At 41.5% G+C, this 20,064-nt stretch overlaps 1 protein-coding gene across 1 annotated transcript in view; it reads right to left on the bottom strand.

Annotated features, from left to right (window-relative positions):
• The window catches only part of gas7b (growth arrest-specific 7b), a 60,574-nt gene that overhangs the window by 32,410 nt on the left and 8,100 nt on the right, over positions 1-20,064 (bottom strand). The window contains exon 2 of the mRNA XM_084938395.1: positions 2,364-2,481. Within this exon, the coding sequence (XP_084794521.1) occupies positions 2,364-2,481 (118 nt within the window). The remainder of the gene's footprint in view (positions 1-2,363; positions 2,482-20,064) is intronic.

Genomic DNA, 20,064 nt, shown 5'->3' on the forward strand with positions numbered 1-20,064 from the left:
TCACAACACAAGGCCAAGTATGAATAATGTTTCTAACTGTTCTGTCAGGTCTTATTACTGACAAGTGGTTATGTGTTCTGGTAGGAATTCACACTGAAAAGTGAGCGTTTGGTCCAATCGCCAAGCCTGAGAGCCAGCTCTCTGTCTGAACGCAGCGCAGGAAACGAGAGCCCCTGCCAAACTGTCTTAAAGTTGAGTGACAGAAAAATGTACTGAATATAATTTGTTTTTATTTTGGCTCAGTAGGAGGAAATAAGGATTGTTTTCATTTACTGACTTCTTGATTTTGTTGATTTTCACCTGAAGGTAAAGGATGCTAGTAAGACTAAATGTATGCATGGTTTACACACAAGTTTGCGCACTGCTGTAGAATGTAATGTTGTCATGCTGCTTGTGTGACAGTTGCATGTATAAACCACTCTTACCTGTATTATTTAACTCAAAGGCACACAAGAGTTGTAAGATATTAGTATCATCAGTCAAGTTTTACAGCGACTTCACTCTGGGATAGTATTAAGCCGTCTCTGTGCCAGTGTGTGAGTTTAATCAGGGAGACACTGAGAGGTGATTGTGTTGACAGAAACAAGGCACTATCAGCAGGGTCTGTCCTTACAGGCCCTGATGGACGGCATCTCTCTCTGGTACCATGACTACAACAGACACTGAGTGAACATTCAGCCGGATTACAGTCACATGAAATCACGCAGGTATCATTTTAAAGATCAAAACAGAGCTCTGCTAGCTTTCTGTTTCATGAAAGAAAACATATTATTGAGAATTCAAAGAGCGGTCTGAGAGCAAAGCAGGAAATCTTTTACTTCAATGTGGCAAATGGGAAATGAATGTTTATAAGCATGTCTTTTAGAAATAAGTATTAACAAAGAAACCCCAACAGACAGCACAAGCGTCAGAGTGCAAAAATTAATAATGGCAGCTGAAGAAATAAATCTGCAGAAATAAACCAACTAATAAACCCAGGCGAACCTACAAAAACCTGAGTTTTACTTTCTCAGTAAACTGATTTAGTGGGTTTTGCAAAAAATACCAATACTTCTCTGAGTTATAGCTCCATTACATTTACACACTGACAACCAAAATGTGATGATTATTGTAACTACAGAACTTGCCTTTAAGGGTAACTAGTATCAGAACGCCTGGTTATAGCTGTAACTACATTCAGGGGTAAATTCCAAACGGAAACTGCTAATAGCTAATTCAGCATACTTTTAATATTGACTATCATGTGTAGTATACAAAGTGAAAACTGAAGCTTTGGCACAGTTTGGCACAGTTTGGCACAGTTTGACGTTCACTGTGTAACTGGAAGGAAGTGTGTGGTTGGCACTTTTTTTTCTAGAGGAGGAAGGGCACAGTGTTATAAATGTTCTGGTGTGATGCCTTTTGAATGTGGTTTAAGAATATAACTCAGAAGTAAAGAGTTTTGATCAAATGGTAGTGTGTTTGGTCCTGGCAACACTGTGCCAAGTATGGTTCTCAAGTCAGGAGGTGATTAGCCTAGCTTAGCATGTAGGTAGGGGGCACCAGCTAGCTAGATTCTGAAGCTTATAACAATAAGTAATAACAGCTAAAAACTACTTCACTCAGGTCTCCATTTCTCTGTTTTGGAAGGTCACCACCCTTTCAAAGCTGCATCTGCTGATTTTTTTTAGCTAATGTGGAATGAAACACAGCGAAACCACTGAGCTTGACTCCATAGCGTGCTAAAGCTAATAATGAAACCTCATGACAAGATCAAACACACAAACTGATTTACTGACATTTATGATACGCAATTTACTGTTAATTGTGTTAATGCTTATCGCTGAAAAAACTGTGACTTATGCTTTGCGTTTGATATTAAATTTAACTGACAAAGCAGCTCAATTTTTATAAGTCGTCTGTAAAACTAACCACACCTATGAGAACTATTTTATTTTCTATTTTGCTCTGTTTAGTAAATCTGGTCTTAGGCTAACAATTGGTTGTCTACCAATCGTAAGGTCAGTGATTCGATTATAGCACCTCACATCTGCACGTCAAAGTATCCTTTGGGAAGACATGAACTCTGACTTTCCCCAATACATCCATTGCAGTGTAAGTGTTAGCGCTTAGGCCTGTGTGAATGGGTGAATGAGGCTTGTAGTAAGAAAGAGCTTTGAGCGCTCACATAAACTAGAAAAGCATTACATCAGTACCACTCCATTTACCATTTAAGCAGTGACCTCTGGGACTGAAAACAAAACTGAAGAGGGCCCTTAGGCTTGAATAGGAAAGCGAGGTACAAATAGCAAGGCTAGTGATATTCTGGCTCTGGCTTCTTTTCACAGCAGGTCTAAAAAAATCCACATTACATTTTCGCTTACCGTTGTTTGTGGTGTTGACATAGTATCGCCGCCCTTGTGGAGACATATAGCATTTCCAGTGAGGAGGCAGGGGATCTTTGAGATCCTCGACAGGAATCTGACTCAGAGATGCTGTCCTCTATCAAAACAGAAAAGTAAGAAATGTCAATAATGATGAAGAGTCTTAGTTTACTCACTGTTTCTTAACCTAACGTTTAGAGTTAAAAGAAAGATTAGGCTATACTACTGGTGCAGAAGAAATGTACAGCCTGGGTTCAATGAGGTTCTCATTTCCTCAAGCATTTCGCAACCATCGATGACATCATAGCAGAGCAGGCGGAATTGCTGCCGCTGCCACACAGAGAACAAGAAACTGGCATGGCCCTGAGGTTGGACGGAAAGCTCCAGAGCTCCAGAGTCAGCACATGAGCACACACAGCCGACAGCTGAAGAACACGATCGAGAGAGAGAGAACATGTAGCCAAACTGCGCACATCTGCTACTGATTAGCAGAAAAACAAAGGGCTGAGACTATTGTAACACATTGTGGGGATGCTGTCTGGAGACCCGAGAGAGCCAAATGAAATTCCAGCTCTATTCCTCAACAGAAAGTCTGGCATAAGAGGTTCATTTTACAAACTGCGAAGATATTTGAGCCAATCACTGGTGGTAAATGGATGTGTCTTTGAAGGATAAAGATTTGGAGCACTTACAAACCGCACAGTAAACTCCATCTCTGAATACTGACTCTAAACCCTTGAATTCATAATCATGCTTAAGGAGAAGGAGAAACATTATGCATTTAGGCATGGAGGGTGCCATTACTTAGCCTTTTAAACTATAAGACCAATTGTATTTGCTAGAGATTTACAAGTCCTGATCTTGGTCTTCAAATGATGCATTTTTAAGTATTAAATCACCGTGAAACTCAGATGGTGAAAAAGCATGCTCTCTGCATCTAAACAACTAGTAGGTTCTGGGTCAGTTCAAGTGTTGTTATGTGAGAGAATGATAACAGGAAGCACTGGGGAAACCAGTAATGAGTGAAACTAACTGTCCTGAAAGGCCACTCTGGGTATGAGTTTGGAATCCAGGAAACAGGAATGCACTTCATTATCATTAGAGGCACCTGGGATGAGGACAGACAACACATTTCTTAATGGAAACCATCTCATTACCCATTTAGGGGTAATCAATTGCTAGTCAGTAACTATTTAAGCCCAAACTGTCCCTGGAGAATGAATCCATTTCATGTAACTGCTGCCCTCAGTGAAAGAAGCAGAAGGAAGGAAGGAAGGAAGAAGAAGGATAAAACCCAGACCTCTGTGGTCCCACAGGGCTCGAGAGCATGAACACATGTCAACCTCGGGAGACTTACGACTGTGTGTAATTACACACTCTCCGACAGCATCTCAGCTAACTTTTCTCTTTGATGGTCTCGGTGGTCACTTTTATATTTGTCCTTCATGTGTCTTTGAAAAATCGTCTGGTAATTTCTTACAGAAATGAAAAGTGGTCACAGAGAAGTAACGATGGATAAACGGCATGCTACAAAAGAAAATCAGAGCTATTTCCAGTGACAGCAGTGACAGAGTGTGGTTTGTGCACTGAAAAAGAAATGGAAAGAGTGTAAAAGACAACATGACAGTCAGACCACAGATACAGCTACAGCAGAGCTTAGTGCTACAGTGTATGGTTGTGCCTGCATAGGGAAGACGGCCTTCATTTACTTTGCACGTCTCTCAGTCAAACATGTGCTTTTGCAAATTCGTTTTCACAGTTTCAGAGTAGAATTGTGAAAACAAGACGAGACCAAGCCAAGGGTGTAAGCAAGACCCGATGTCTTGTATAGAAGCCGACGTAGCAGCAACACAGGAGCCAGCTTAGGGCTCTTATCATGTTGCGTTGTTATTTGGTCTTTGTGACACAGTAAATCTGCCTTTGGGCCCGGCTGTCTAGATGTTAATCGTGTTTTAGTGAAAGTTCCTGTCTGGTGAGACCTAATAACTTATCCAGGGAAGAGAAATTAGCAGATAGAAACATGGAACTCAAAAGAATCCTGAATCGAAATCTTTCTGGATTTACCGTGTTGGTTTTTAGATCATCAAGTGACCATGTTTAACATCACGAAAGCCATTTGCCAGATAATTATTTTAGAAATGCTCCATAAAACCTTAATACCACATCATCTGTCAAGACGTCTCATCCAGGGTAAAGCCTAATAGACGGCTAGCAGCTACAGCTATCTGTGGTGGCATCCACATGCTATTCAAAGACGCCATAGCCCAAATAATATAAACCAGTAGTCCCCAACATTTTTACGCTACGGACCAGTTTATTTCTGACAATATTTTCACAGACTCACCTTTAAGGTGTCACAGATAAATACAACAAAATAAAACCAGTACCAAAAAAAAGAAGATTTATTCATAACACACGGGAAAAGACCCAGGGAAACCAAGTTAACTATAAAAATGATAAAAATAACGATAAAAACCGTTAAAAACCCTGAAAACCATAAATTTCACACCCAAGCCTCAACTCTCCCGGCCCGGTACCAAACGACTCACGGACTGGTAACAATCCGTGGCCCGGGGGTTGGGGATCACTGATAAACTTTCTACATTTATAACATTTATAGTTTTATAAAAATCAACCCCATACAGCTGTTGTAAAGGTAAACCTTAGCTACAGTGACCCAAACAATTTTTTTACAATGACCTGTAGACATTTTTTAACTTTATTATTACACTTAAACACTTCTATAAGCAACTACAGCACTTAACTAGTTCATCTAGCAACCCAGGAATATGTATATTATTAACACTCGACAATAACACTGGACAATGGGCAAATTAAACTCACATCCAGGAATGTTTGCCCTCCAAGTTTGACCTTACAGCATCAATCGGAACGAGATTCTGGTCTGTTTTTATCCGAGGACTTCATTTACATACCATCGATACATCTCCAAAGCCTAAATGATCTTCCAGGTTAACAGATCTCATGTACTACACTAACAAAACACCCTTGGAGTTTTCTCTGCATTTCCTGGCTGCTTTCCTGTTGGCGTCTTTCTGTTGTTAGGTCACATGCTCATTATCAGTGAAATGTTAGGCCAGTATTGTTGTTCTCGGAGCTGAGCAGATATGGCTCTTAGTAGCAGGCAAAGACAGATGGGAGTGGGCTGCTTGAGCTGAGGACACATAATATGCAAAAACTCTTGGCCACGAAGACATTTTAGTTCATTTTTAGCACGACAATTTAAAAAAAGAGTGTCTCTGAGTCTTGTGTTAAATTTCAGTCTCTTCAAACATCAACAAATTTCACAAGCGAGCAAAGTTTGGACCGAGCCACAAGAGCACAAGTTAAAACTCCTTCCTGACAGAAGTTTGTGACAGATCTGACAGCCCTGTCGTGGAAAAAAAATTAAAATCAGATGTGAATGAGAGAATGGGAACACCTTGGCAGTGGGAAATATTAAGAATCTGAGAGCCAGCTTGCCTAGGCATATGCAACTTTAAATAATGCACCATTCCAGATGGTTAACCTTCTAAGCCCCAGACTGCCTTTGGCTCCACACTCATGTCTTGCCAGAATTGCCCCTGGTAGAGAAAGCAAGGACTCATCAGGGCCTGTGATGACTGATGAGCAACCACTATAATCGTTTCAGCACTCTGCAGGCTCTGCAGACCCCAGTTTAAAAGATAAACCTCTAATTGAAGGCGTATTAGTCATTTCAGATGTCATTAGAGAATCTTGAAGATAAGAGAAATATTAGTTTGAGCAATGATCTAAACTAGTGAATTGTGGTTTCATTAAAATGTCACTATCAGGTTGAAGTTATGAATACCATGTTTGCTTTTTTTGAATTCTGTCTCATCTTTTCCAGGCTATCGTTTCAACTGTTTACAGTCACAATAGAGGACAGAAAACATGGAAATAAACAGAGTGGTATGGTATTCTTCTTAAGGTGGAACACACCTTAAACAGAACAACAAGTTTTTACCAACTTACACAGGTCTTAAGACTTTGGCTGTCCAGGCGGAGCATACAACTCAACTTACAAAGGAAAATCTGATAATCTGAGCTCTGGAAGTCTGAGCTCCATAGTAGAAAACATGCACAAGCACATTCTACAGACCCACAATATAGTACACACCAAGATGAGTTTCTAAAGGTTCAAAACACCAAACACACGTGGTCTTCCAAGATGACTTATCTCAAAGTTGAGAAATAACCATTACCAGTTTTCGGGAAGTCTGCATAAACTCTACATTCGTCTGGGAAAGTGCACTGGTTAATGAAAGAAGAGAACATACTCAACAGAAAAGCAGGCATCTGATCAGTCTCTGCTACGAACTAAAGTTGAAAAACCAGTATCTCTGAGGATCCCAGTTCTAGACAACCTATTATCCTATTATGACAACCTTGTGTGTTCTTGTACTAAACCGGCATCAGTTGCAAACATACCTGCGAGTATACGGTTGATGTCTGTAGATCCTAGAGTTTGTAAAATGAAGCCAACTTCTGATAAAGTTGTTTATTTACCTTGACTAACACACAACTGATAAAACTGGCAGCGACTGGATCTGATGACTAAAATGTTTACATATCATACACTACAGTGATTTGATCTGACAGCTTTCAGCTACAACAGACTGGGACTATCAACTACACTTAGGCTACGTTCACACTGCAGGCGAAAGCGCATCAAATCCAACTTTTTTGACCCTATGCGACCCATATCCGATCATGGTATGACAGTGTGAACGGCACAAATCCGATCTTTTCAAATCCGACCTGGGTCACTTTCGTATGTGGTACTGAATCCGGTACATATCTGATGTTTTAGAAAGCGACTGCTGTTTGAACGGTCATGTCAAATTAAATCCGTCTCTTACGTCACTGACACAAGACAGACGCCAATTATCAGCGCCGGAGAAGCACCCAAGAAGACATCGTGAATGCTTCCTGGCCATCCAGTGAAACTGTTGGGAAGACAACTTTGGAGAAACGTGAACATTTTATTTGTACTGTATAATCTGCAGATTCTGACAGAAATCTGCAACTATCCTTTGAAGCACCGCTCCTCTAAAACAGCAATAAGGATCATTATTAGGCCAAATGTAAATAACAAAATAACTTTATAACTTAAAGCAAAATTGGGAAACGTAAAGTCCGAAACAAGTCTTTATATTAAGGCCATCAGTCAAACAATACTGTTTGGTCTGAGTCTAAACAGAGCGCGTTGTGTGTGACGTCTTCTTTTGCGCTTGCGGGCCGCTTTGAGGGTTCACACTAGAGCGCGTTTGCTGTCACATTTTATTTGTAGTGTGAACAAGCAGACAACGAAATCGGATTTGATCAAAAAAATTGAGCATTAAGACCTGCAGTGTGAACGTAGCCTTTGTCCACATTTCATCCATCAAGGCTTCAAAGCCACAGAGTGATGCTGCATTTTTTAAAATTGATGTTGAAGTTCTAGTTGATAAACTGCGATATTTGCCGCTGAATTCCAACTGAAGTTGCTCTATAGTCTGACGAGTTTGAGGTCTTTTGCTAATACAGCTATTAGAGCATTTCTTTTTCCTAGCTAAAAGATTTTTTTACCCAGTTCTGTAGCAACTTTAGCTAGTCTTTTTGGACAAGAAAGTGTTTGTTCAGAAAAACAAACCAAACAACCAATACACCCACTCCACTCCGTCTGTCGAGCACCAAGTGGCTGTCAGATAAAGCTATCAACTAGTTAGCAATTAGTAAGGTTTGTCACTATAAGTCTCCCAAAGAAGGTTTTGTCTGTTGAATGTGTGACTGTATTTATAAAACCAATACAACAGAAAAGGGCAGTTTAGCTTAGTCTACAACTTGTTGTGCTGTTCTTGAGTGGCTTAAATTTTTTGTTAATAAAATATGAGTAGAAATGTTTGAATTATCATCATAAATCTAAAGCATAACACAAGTTTAATGTGCTTAAATGTACAAAGAGTGGAAGCTGAAATTGTGATTATGGCTGTTTTACAATGAACTATGGAACCTTAATCATATTTTCCACAACTGTTAAATTTTACTTTTTGAAATTTGGATTTTTTTTTATCTTATCTTTTCCAAACAAAGCCACGAAATGCTCCGCGCTGCTATCATAAACAGATCCCAGCATTTTCTCCCCCCGATTACAGACATTTCCCACAAATCCCCAAACACAGGCAGCATCTCTTATTATGGAAAACAAAATACCTCATGGTCTCTCTATTTCAGGGACACTGGCTTCCTGCCTGGAAAACCAAGAATAATTTGTTAAATTCCCTTGGAAAATGCCTTTAAATAAATAGCTGTCTCACATTGAGGTCAGTAAGAGAAAAACCGCCTAGTAAACTAGGTAGTTAACCCTCTGCCCTTTAACAGTCTCAGCTGAGAACTAAAGGGAATATTAGAAACATTTCAAAGGAAGTTCAGACTCTGTTCATGATCTAACTTTTGAGGAAATGAGGTATACTTCAACTTCTATGCTATTTTAAAAATCCCTAAGATGTCAAAATTGTTTGCTGACTTGAGCAACTTGAAAATGCAGAATAACCTTCCACTGACATCAGACATGATCTTTTCAGATTGTGAGCTGTTTCCATCATTGAGCAACAGTCTGAGTGACAAATCCATCTGTAAGCTTTCGGCAGGTTAGCATCCTGACAACACAGACATCAGACTGTCCATCTAAGGTGAATCATCAGATGAAACTGTCACTCGCTGGGATCACATGGTTTGAGAAACACTAGTCACCCACACACTGGCTGTGTGGAGGAGGACGCAGCCTTACTGATCCAGAGTTTCTACAGATTACTGGACAGGACTACTGCTTAGCCGTCATCAAACATGTCCGAGTGACTCAGTCTCTCCCGATTCGTGACAGGATGTGTGAAAAAAAGAGTTTGTTTTTTTGATCTTGCATCGCTGACCTCTAGTGATCCCTGTGGAAGCACATGGATGTCTGAGAGGAGGCTTTGTCAGAGCAGCTGTTTGGCTTTCAGCAGGATGAATCCAGAAACAGAGATAATTTCAAGTATTCATATTTCATATGTAAGCTGTAATTGATGAGCCTACACTCCAAAACCAGGGGTCATCTATTTAAAAAAGCCCCTTGACACAGTTTTACACAGCTCAGTGTCCCCAGATTTATGTCGAGTACCTCCACGTAAAGGTTTTACCCTAATAAAAGTAAAATGTTTTCAACAATTATATAACAAATAGTTTGTAGAAAGCCTATAAACAACTCAGTATCAGAAGAGAGTATCCTCTGACTCTTCAAGTAACCCCAGACTGACTCCATGATGTCGTGATTCTGTGGGGGTCAGACCATCAGTTACAGATCCTTGCTCTTCTAATCTAAACCTTAAGTACCCTTTATCTTGTGAATCAGAAAGTAAGAATGTAGTAGACGGCTCTGATTTTCAATGAACCCATGAGAGTTCATGCAAAATCACAGATCTGTCATGAACATTTGCCTTTTTTTGTTCTTTCTTTAATCCAACTGCAAATGTTGTAGCACCGAAAACAGCCTTGCACAATCAAAGACAATCCAGGGATTTCAGTTGATAATACCAAATGGATCTTATTAAACATGGAACAGTGGAGTTAATAGATACACTGAATGCTGCAAAAAAATGTCACTGAACACAATTTTACTGCTGAATCATCCAATCAATCTTATGCAAAATGTATAGATTCCAGCTCCACATCCACAGAAGAAAACATAAATGCAGGGCAAAGAGGGGGAGTTATGCTCCAAGAACACTACATTTAAAAAACTTTATTTCCAAGCGGTCTGTCACAAGCTAGCTACAAGCCTTCCAGAGATGTGTTTTTAGCCTGAAGGCAGAAACTCTAAACTACAGCAAGAGAGGACTGAAACACAGGAAAGCAGGAAAAATCTATATTTTTCATTCCTAAACGAGCAGCGGTCATGCACAGGTAGGCAAACCAGGTAAGGAGCAGGCAAAACGCAAAGGCTGTGAAAGAGTGAAAAACATCACGTGGTTGGATTAGAGCAGGGGTAGGCAACCTTTCTGATGACGAGTGCCATCTAAAATTTCCTCAGAAGTCAATGTGCCATATGATTGCATTAGCAATAAATTTAATAACGCTCTATATTAACAGTTACACACTAGAACCAATTTATAGAATTATATTTGTTCACAGATGTTGGCAGCTATCAGCGAATAGTTATCAGCTATTTTGAAACAGCAAATGAACTGTACAAGAGAAAATGCAAATGCTATTTATGGTCTCCTCACAACAATGATAAGAAAAATAAACTGGGCCAATATGGCATGTTTGTTAATACAGAGATACACATGTTAATGTGATCTCTGGTCTCCCACTCAGAGACACAGGTCTCCGAGTGTCCAGCATTCAGACGGCTACCTGAGGACACTCTTCATGTGAGAGAAAATCTGCTCACACAGATATGTAGAGCCAAATACTGTCAATAAGGCCTCTGCAATGTTCTGAAGACAGTTAAACTTGTCAGGTAGTGATGTCCAGCAGGTGAAAATGCAGCTCCATGAACACGCACAGCTGTGGATTCCAGCTGCTTCGATGTTGCATTAGCTGGCATTAACTCAGACAGTTAATGCGAGACAAATCCAGCTGCTCATTAAAGCTTTCTGGTTTGATCAGAAAATAAAACATTGGTCCAAACGCCTGAAAGTTCCGAAAACACATTGTGAATTCTGTCTCGAGTCTACGGATGTATCCGTGTATTTCCGTGGTGCTGATGCTGTGCTGAGCGGAAAGCTCCTGAAGCATTTGAAGTGTCGAAATGCAGAAAGCTAACAACGTCCCTCTCACCAGTAGGCTAAGTTAGTTTTAGCCAATTACAAGTTGAATCTGATAGTTGTGGTTGTTAGTTAAGATACCGTCATTAAGAAGCGACACTACTAATGTGTCTATGCGAGCTAATTTGCGATGTGCACCGCTGGCGCGGCCATTTTTTTTTTTAATGCACCCTCTCAGATTAACTCACTGCATGTCGTGCCCAGAGTTGGACTGGGACAAAAAAATCGGCCTGGGCATTTTGACTACAGACTGGCCCCCCAGGTATTAAAGCCATAAAGCCTTTGAATGAAAAGAAACGCTGTTGTGACAGTGATGTACAGTCTTGTTGGTATATGTATGATTTCTATACATTTTACATCAGATAAAAACTTTGGTTGTAAGCTTCAGATAATTATTTAATAACAGACATTTTAAATGAGAATAAGGAAGTATTTCTTTGTGCCCCCCTTTCCCTGTTAATGCCCTACCTGGCCCCCTGGCAAAACTTTGCTAGACCCGCCCCTGCACAGTTACCAGCTGTCAGCTACTAGAAAAGGATCCTGGTGTTATTTGTCTCTCAGAAACAGTTCATAACTTCCCTTTAACTCATTCATGTCACCTAAAAGGTAAACCTGTTTCTCCATCACCTGTTCAGCTCTGATGGTTCAGTAAGGACATCTCCTGGTTTCATCTTCATGTTTCCCTCTCACCAGATAACCAAACCGACATCATGACCAGCAGCTTTTACAGCTGTGGCTCCAGCAAACATCAGCTGATACTAGAAATTAATATCAAATAAATCCTAACAACAGCTGATCAAGCTTAAACGTGCTGCTGTTGTTTAGCGCGACATCCGCTGGTTTCCTCTTTCTGGCGCAAAGTGGGCGATAAACAAACAAGAGAGAAAAGCCGATCAGCTGATCATTGATCAGTTTCATGATTGAAGTAGCAACAGGAGAGGCAGGGGAGAGAATGAGAGAAGAAGAGGCAGCTGACAGCGTAAAGACAGAATAAATCCAGCTTTGTGTCTTTTTCCATTCTAGCTGAAGTACGGGGCAAACAGTGTTCCTTTTCAGCTCAATACGAAATGCATAATATTTTCTCTGAATGCGGGACGATTCTGTTTTTCTACAGGACGGTTGGCAACTCTACTAACTAACCTTATGAATAAAGTTCACTATCAGTCACATCATAGCACCACCCAGCTGTATAGAAACTCTGACGTGCTAGCTAGCACGCAGTACGAGTTATTGCAAAGTCAGCACAACGAAAATAAACTCCACCTAAACTTGGTTTATATCTGACCCAGATAGACTGCAGGTCATAACTTCTTACCTGAAGTTCAGTTCACCTGACACTCGGACCGGCGGCCGCCTCGGGTCTCTCCTCTTGCGTCCCCTTTCTCTCATCCACCTGCTGGCCTCCACCACTTGCTAATGTTACTGAATCTGTGGAAGCTACGCCATAGCCACCACCAAACAACTGAGTTATTTTTACACACCGGCCAGCGTCTGGCCAATCCACCACCTTTCATTGTTTATACCGTTACAAAATAAAAATCATCGGCCCACCGAGCAAATACCCGATGGCCAGTCCAGCTATGTGCCATTAGTTAACCCTTCGCGTGCCAGCTGTGGCACGCGTCCCTCGGGTTGCCGACCCCTGGATTAGAGGAACATGAGAGAAAAGCTTGACTACTGTAATTTCAAAGATGATCCGGCAAGTGTGCAAGTGGACAACTGGTGCTATATATAGGCTGAATTCCAATCCCCTACACCCTCTTCCCACATACTTTTACTTAGATTCCCTTCATCTGGAAGACCTCCTACATAAGATAGTGTTTTAAACCAACTACAGTTCAGTGAAACAGAATTTATAAAGGTCCACACAGAACAGGCTTGCTAACCACACTCTGTGAAGGTACAGCACCTGTTTTGTGCCCACTGTGGACACACTACCAGCACCTACAAAAATGAGTGTGATTTAGTCTCAGTAACAAACAAAATGAATTGGCTTTTGTGTAAATACAGCATTCGTAGCCACAAAAGAACAAGAAAGAAGAAAATAGATGAGTTGAAGATTAAGGAAAGTGGATGAAATTGAAACTGAAAATGAATATTTTTTAATAACATATGACCTGAACACATCATCTGAAATTGGCTTTGCAGAAGCTAACACAAACGTTGCTGTTTAAAGTTGTTCCTGTTTTCCAAAGCCTGCTGTTGTAGTTCTCTGTCTGTGAATTAAGAAACCGTGTAGCAAATGTAAGCATGACTCCATACAGAGTTACACGTGATACAGACCGAGGAGGCAGATTAGGCGCTACGGCCGGTGACAGGACGGCCAATACGAATTTCAATATTTGTTTTTGTTTGTTTGTTTTTGTAAATTGCACCACAGACTCTGTGCTGTAATTTCAGGAGGTACTGGCCCTCACAGCAACATGTGGATTTGCAGCAACAAGTGCAGGCTGCAACAGGTCAGCTCAGCTGTACTGACTTGATGCAAAGAATTATGGGTATTTCTAACAAATGAAATCCATGTTAATCATACTTCTACACCAAGTCACGGAATACGTACAGTGTATAGTCTGCTCTGCATTTCTGTGACAAGACTACAATGGCAGGAAGAAATAAGATCTCCCTTTCTACTCCTGGCTTTATGATGTCAGTAGGTATCCACTCCCACTGTGGCTGTAGCTCAGGAGGTAGAGCAGGTCACCTACTGATCGGAAGGTTGGTGGTTTGATTCCTGGCTCCTTTAGTCTGCATGCCAAGTATCAAGTATCCTTGGGAAAGATACTAACCCTCTAACAAAGTTGCTCTCCGATGCATCCATCAGAGTGTGAATGTTGTTAGAAAAGCACTCAGTTTAGAGTCAGTGCTTAGGAGAATGGGTGGGTTGTATACAGCGCTTTGAGTACTCCGGGAGAGTAGAAAAGCGCTATATAAGAATCAGTCCATTTACCATTATATGGACACCTAAGCGCTGCCCATTTGCTGTTCAACCTTCCTGTTTGTGAGGCGCAGCCAATCAGAAAAAAGCTGGCTTAAAGGGAGAGGAAAGCAAGCAGTTTCAGATAGACAGTAAATGGAGAGGCTGCATCGAGGCCCAGTGTGAGGCAAATAAGGTTTATCTTGATCTGTGAATCAGGAAAAGCTAGTTCACTAGTAAGGTGCAAATATCAGAACTATGGAGTTAGCAGAATATGAGTCATTTAAGACAAAACCCAACTTTAAGTATGATTAGATTGATCCAATAGGCTTCTGTGGTGGTTCTAAGCACAGCCTACGGACAGCTCAGCTGCCTATGTATCACAAACAACGTCTGTGGGCTATTCTCGCTTGTGCTGTCTTGTTTGTATTTTCTTTTTAGGATTAGGATTACGGTTACCACCTATGATGATGAAGTATTAATTCATCCCTGCTTGTAATCTGTTGGTTAGGTTGGTACATGTCTGCTTCAGTTATTACCAAAGATAATAACAAAGTTACAAGGATCCTGATCCTTACTCTAATTAGACCTTCAAAAACAAAATAAAATGCAGCCTGTAGTTTGCATCAGAGTTTAGTCATTTCCTGCTGTATACAGTCGGGCACGTCTTGAGGAGAAACCAAACAAATTCCATCTGTACACACACTGGAGCAGAGTCGTAAACAGCCACCAGTGAGCATAAGCCACATACACAAACTCTAAGATGCAGCCTGAGAGTGGGGGCCATCTCTGGTCTGGAGTTTCTGCAGAATCGTAGCGAGGCATGCAGCAGCGTTGTGATCTTGTTTCCCTGCTCACTCCATCTCCTAACGCTACATGTCAGAGAGGCATGGGAACAAAGGTGTAACAGCAAGTGGAAGTGTCTGTTTCCTATTATTCACTCATAAATACCTCCACCTTCCCTTTCTAGGGCGACACTGTCATGTCTGCACATCCTGGGTTCACACATGAAATGCTGACACTGATGTCTGTGTGAAAAGAACAACAGATGCCCAATCAACACCTTCACCCGGGACCAAATGATCTGATGATGATCCAGCCAGGTGTGGTCACAAAATATGAAACTGTCACAAAGATGATATTCTTTCCCCTGACAAATAACATCCACAAAACAAAGTAAGACTGAAACTAATACAAACTAAACATTTTTGGGAAAAAGAAAAGGAAACAGTAAAGATGAAAGTTATACTGGGAACTGGCAAAAACTGATGTGAAACAAAAACTTTAAGACTCACATGCAAACCACTGAAAACATATCTTATCATCTGTGTTATGAATGGGCCTCAGAGGAGACTGTACCACTGACCTCCTCACCCTCTGGGCTCGCTCAGTGGGGGAGAAATTTCTCACATGCGTGTTGGGCCGCCGCCTACTAGACCTAAGGAGAAAAAAGTGTCAAGACACAGCGAAAGTAAATGTAGGAGGGGTGGTGCAGTGAAAGAATTAAACAGTTCTTGAAGGGGGAGGGGGGCAAGTGAGACCGGGAAGAGGGAAACAGAGTGACAGGGTCTGTGGACCATATCTTTGTTGGGAGACATTGTTTTGGTTTGGGCAGATGTGGGAGCCTAAAGCAAAGCCACATTCCCAGATTTAGAGACACATCAGACACTCGGGGAGGAGGAGGGATTCACATGCCTGTTTAAACATGCACTCAGTCACATAGAGATATTGTGCATATGCTCCCACAAACTGTCATTGTCTGTCCAATGCCTCATCGTTGAGCACATGCATATATGTGTGTGTGAGAGTGTGTTTCACTGCAACAAACAAAGCCCGTTCTGTTACATCTTGCCCTCTACAAGTTTATGTGAATTTCACATGCCCTGTGACTTTTCTACTTCACCCGTACAAATAATGTCCTACTATGCTATGTTCTGCATGTGGAGGAACGTGCTCACCAGTGTGCAGAGCTTATCTGCACGAGCCTGCTTATCTCAAGATCGGATATGGTCTCAATCCTCTATTCCAATTTCCACTCGAGTACTAAACTCACTGAGCTCTCAACGCAAACGAATGCAGTTCTTGCCGTGACCAGCTGATAGTTGGCGCTAGAGGAAATGAGGCGTTAGATTTTACTGTGCCATCCTAAAACTACCTAGTCCACTCAACTCGAGTCTACTCTACTTGGTTTTTAGGGTTACGATTAGGTGGCGGTACCTGATACCAGATACTTTTCACTACATGCTCAACCCCGAGCTACGTCGAGCCACAAATGCAACGCCAACAGACTGCATGTCACTGATTGGCCAGGGAGTCATGACACTGGATGAATCATGAGAGTGAGTTCTTAACAAGAATCAAACCAGTGAAGGAAATGGCTGAACACAAACCAACAGTGTGGTCTCTGGCTCTCGTCTTTTACCTAGAGTCTGACACAGATCTATAGACCTATATCTATAGCAGTTATACCTTCGCCTCCATTCCCAAAAAGTTGATTCTGATCATCTCGGCGTTGCGTTTTGAAACTCTATGTCCAGGTGAAGGGCATAAACTTTTTAGGATTTCCTTACCTGGATGATTGAGTACGTATCAAAACATCGCCTCCATTATTGTGCTGTGTTTGTGCCACATACAAAAGACGTCACGGGACTTTCGGGGCACCTTGCTATAACGATCCCACCCACAGCGAGGTGGTGCTCAAGTGAAATGGAAAACGACTGAAACTGAATAGAGTAGAGCAGAGCAAAGTCAAGCCCACTAGGTGCTAGTGGAAAAGAGTCATAAATGTTCCAGTTAGTACAGGTTGTGCCATCTAATCCTCCTGGTTAAGACTGTGTGTGTCATGTTGGGAATTACCTACTGATAGACTTCGTTATAGATGTTATAATTTATCTGGCGTTTCCCACCTGAACTGACTTGTTTCGACCTTACCCAATTCCAAATTGACCAAATTCTAGTTAGTTTAAACTGGGTTGTCTCAACATGTTCAATACCTAAATACAAGCACAATTTGGGTTGGGTTTCTAGGTCAGCATCATTTTGGATAAATTCTCTTATTCTCTGGTCTACTCAGGTTGGGTCTTGCGGTGCTTGGGATCTATAAATCTATTTACAGTGGATTTGTGTTTTTTCAGAGACTGTTTTGGTCCTGTGAAGATCTCCACCTCAAAGTCCATAATAAAATCCATAATACCTACAAAATCGGTGGATTTCTTCGAAACAGTTGATCCACTAGAGCACAGGTGTCAAACTCCAGGCCTCAAGGGCCAATGTCCTGCAGGTTTTAGATGTGTCCTTGATCCAACACAGCTGATTCAAATGGCTAAATGACCTCCTCAACATGTCTTGAAGTTCTCCAGAGGCTTGGTAATGAACTAATCATTTGATTCATGTGTGTTGACTCAGGGTGATATCTAAAACCTGCAGGACACCGGCCCTCAAGGCCTGGAGTTTGACACCCCTGCACTAGAGAGTAGGAGTGGAAGAAGGAGCTGACTATCATTGCATCAACACATTTTCCAACTCTCAGCTGAGAGAGCAAAGCTGAATGTTTTTGGAAGTAGTTTTTAGTTTGTTTTTAGTTTTAGCTATTTTAGGGGGATATCTGTGTGTGCAGGTGACTATTACTGTGCATAATTACTAGGCAACTTAACAAAAAACAAATATACACCCATTTCAATTATTTATTTTTACCAGTGAAACCAATATAACATCTCCACATTCACAAATATACATTTCTGACATTCAAAAACAAAACAAAAACAAATCAGCGACCAATATAGCCACCTTTCTTTGCAAGGACACTCAAAAGCCTGCCATCCATGGATTCTGTCAGCGTTTTGATCTGTTCACCATCAACATTGCGTGCAGCAGCAACCACAGCCTCCCAGACACTGTTCAGAGAGGTGTACTGTTTTCCCTCCTTGTAAATCTCACATTTGATGATGGACCACAGTTTCTCAATGGGGTTCAGATCAGGTGAACAAGGTGGCCATGTCATTAGTTTTTCTTCTTTTATACCCTTTCTTGCCAGCCACGCTGTGGAGTACTTGGACGCGTGTGATGGAGCATTGTCCTGCATGAAAATCATGTTTTTCTTGAAGGATGCAGACTTCTTCCTGTACCGCTGCTTGAAGAAGGTGTCTTCCAGAAACTGGCAGCAGGACTGGGAGTTGAGCTTGACTCCATCCTCAACCCGAAAAGGCCCCACAAGCTCATCTTTGATGATACCAGCCCAAACCAGTACTCCACCTCCACCTTGCTGGCGTCTGAGTCGGACTGGAGCTCTCTGCCCTTTACCAATCCAGCCACGGGCCCATCCATCTGGCCCATCAAGACTCACTCTCATTTCATCAGTCCATAAAACCTTAGAAAAATCAGTCTTGAGATATTTCTTGGCCCAGTCTTGACGTTTCAGCTTGTGTGTCTTGTTCAGTGGTGGTCGTCTTTCAGCCTTTCTTACCTTGGCCATGTCTCTGAGTATTGCACACCTTGTGTTTTTGGGCACTCCAGTGATGTTGCAGCTCTGAAATATGGCCAAACTGGTGGCAAGTGGCATCTTGGCAGCTGCACGCTTGACTTTTGTCAGTTCATGGGCAGTTATTTTGCGCCTTGGTTTTTCCACACGCTTCTTGCGACCCTGTTGACTATTTTGAATGAAACGCTTGATTGTTCGATGATCACGCTTCAGAAGCTTTGCAATTTTGAGACTGCTGCATCCCTCTGCAAGATATCTCACTATTTTTGACTTTTCTGAGCCCGTCAAGTCCTTCTTTTGACCCATTTTGCCAAAGGAAAGGACGTTGCCTAATAATTATGCACACCTGATATAGGGTGTTGATGTCATTAGACCACACCCCTTCTCATTACAGCGATGCACATCACCTAATATGCTTAATTGGTAGTAGGCTTTCGAGCCTATACAGCTTGGAGTAAGACAACATGCATGAAGAGGATGAAGTGGACAAAATACTCATTTGCCTAATAATTCTGCACTCCCTGTATAATCTCATCACACAGAAACTAGACAGTTGTAGCTTACAAAAAGGGACTCCACCCTTTAGGTTTAGTACAGTTAATTAAGTTTCTAGAGGTATGGTTATACCTATTAGCAACATTTGCCTGGAGATGGAGCTGTACAGCACTCAGAACGGTCAGGTGGTTGCTTTGTCCACAGTAACAGATTTTAAAGATCCCAGGACTTCCCATGGGAGTCCACCTTCTTTCCTGACATGACCATATGATTTACATGCCTAAACAAGTCTATAATCCCAGCAACAAAAACACTCGATACATAAACTATTACCAACACCATCCATCTTCCATGTAGCTCAGACAATGCGTGCTTGCAAATACTCTTCACAGCACAACCCTCAGCCGAGCTCAGTCCAAAGAAGCTGTACACACATGAGTGAGAGTCAGATTTAAACAACAGTTTAATATGTTCATTTATTTTCAGTTTTCCCAGCACACAGATTTACGCACTATTACGGAGTAATGTGTCAACACATTTTGGCTGAATTCCTTTAGTACGCTGGAAAAATTAGGCCTAAGTGAAAGTAACTATGATTGCACTTTAACTGAGCTAATGTGTCTCATGCTAGAATTTAAAATAGCTGCACGTGAGTTCAGCAGAACGATAGAAATGAAAGCATTCTACTTTGCTTTGTCTGTTCCAATGCACCGAGTTATTATTTCTGCAAGGAGATATATAAAAACAACACAGCTCATCTTCAGTGTCAAAACAAACAACAGATTGTGATTGATAAGGTGTGATTGTGAAGTTGGGTGCTTCACAGTTATCCAGCTGATATTTCCACACAAACTGCTTTCCGTGACAACAAGTGACTATATTTCAGAATGACATCAGCACAGGAGCGGTGGTGTTACTTTTCCAGCACGCAGGGGAAACACCTGGCTGTGCGCTGAAGACTCGCCAGCAGTCGTCTGACCCCCGGCATTCCACACCACGGATTAT

This window comes from Perissodus microlepis, chromosome 8, assembly GCF_051167445.1.
Source record: "Perissodus microlepis isolate ML-2025 ecotype Zambia chromosome 8, ASM5116744v1, whole genome shotgun sequence".
NCBI classification, from domain to species: Eukaryota; Metazoa; Chordata; class Actinopteri; order Cichliformes; family Cichlidae; genus Perissodus; species Perissodus microlepis.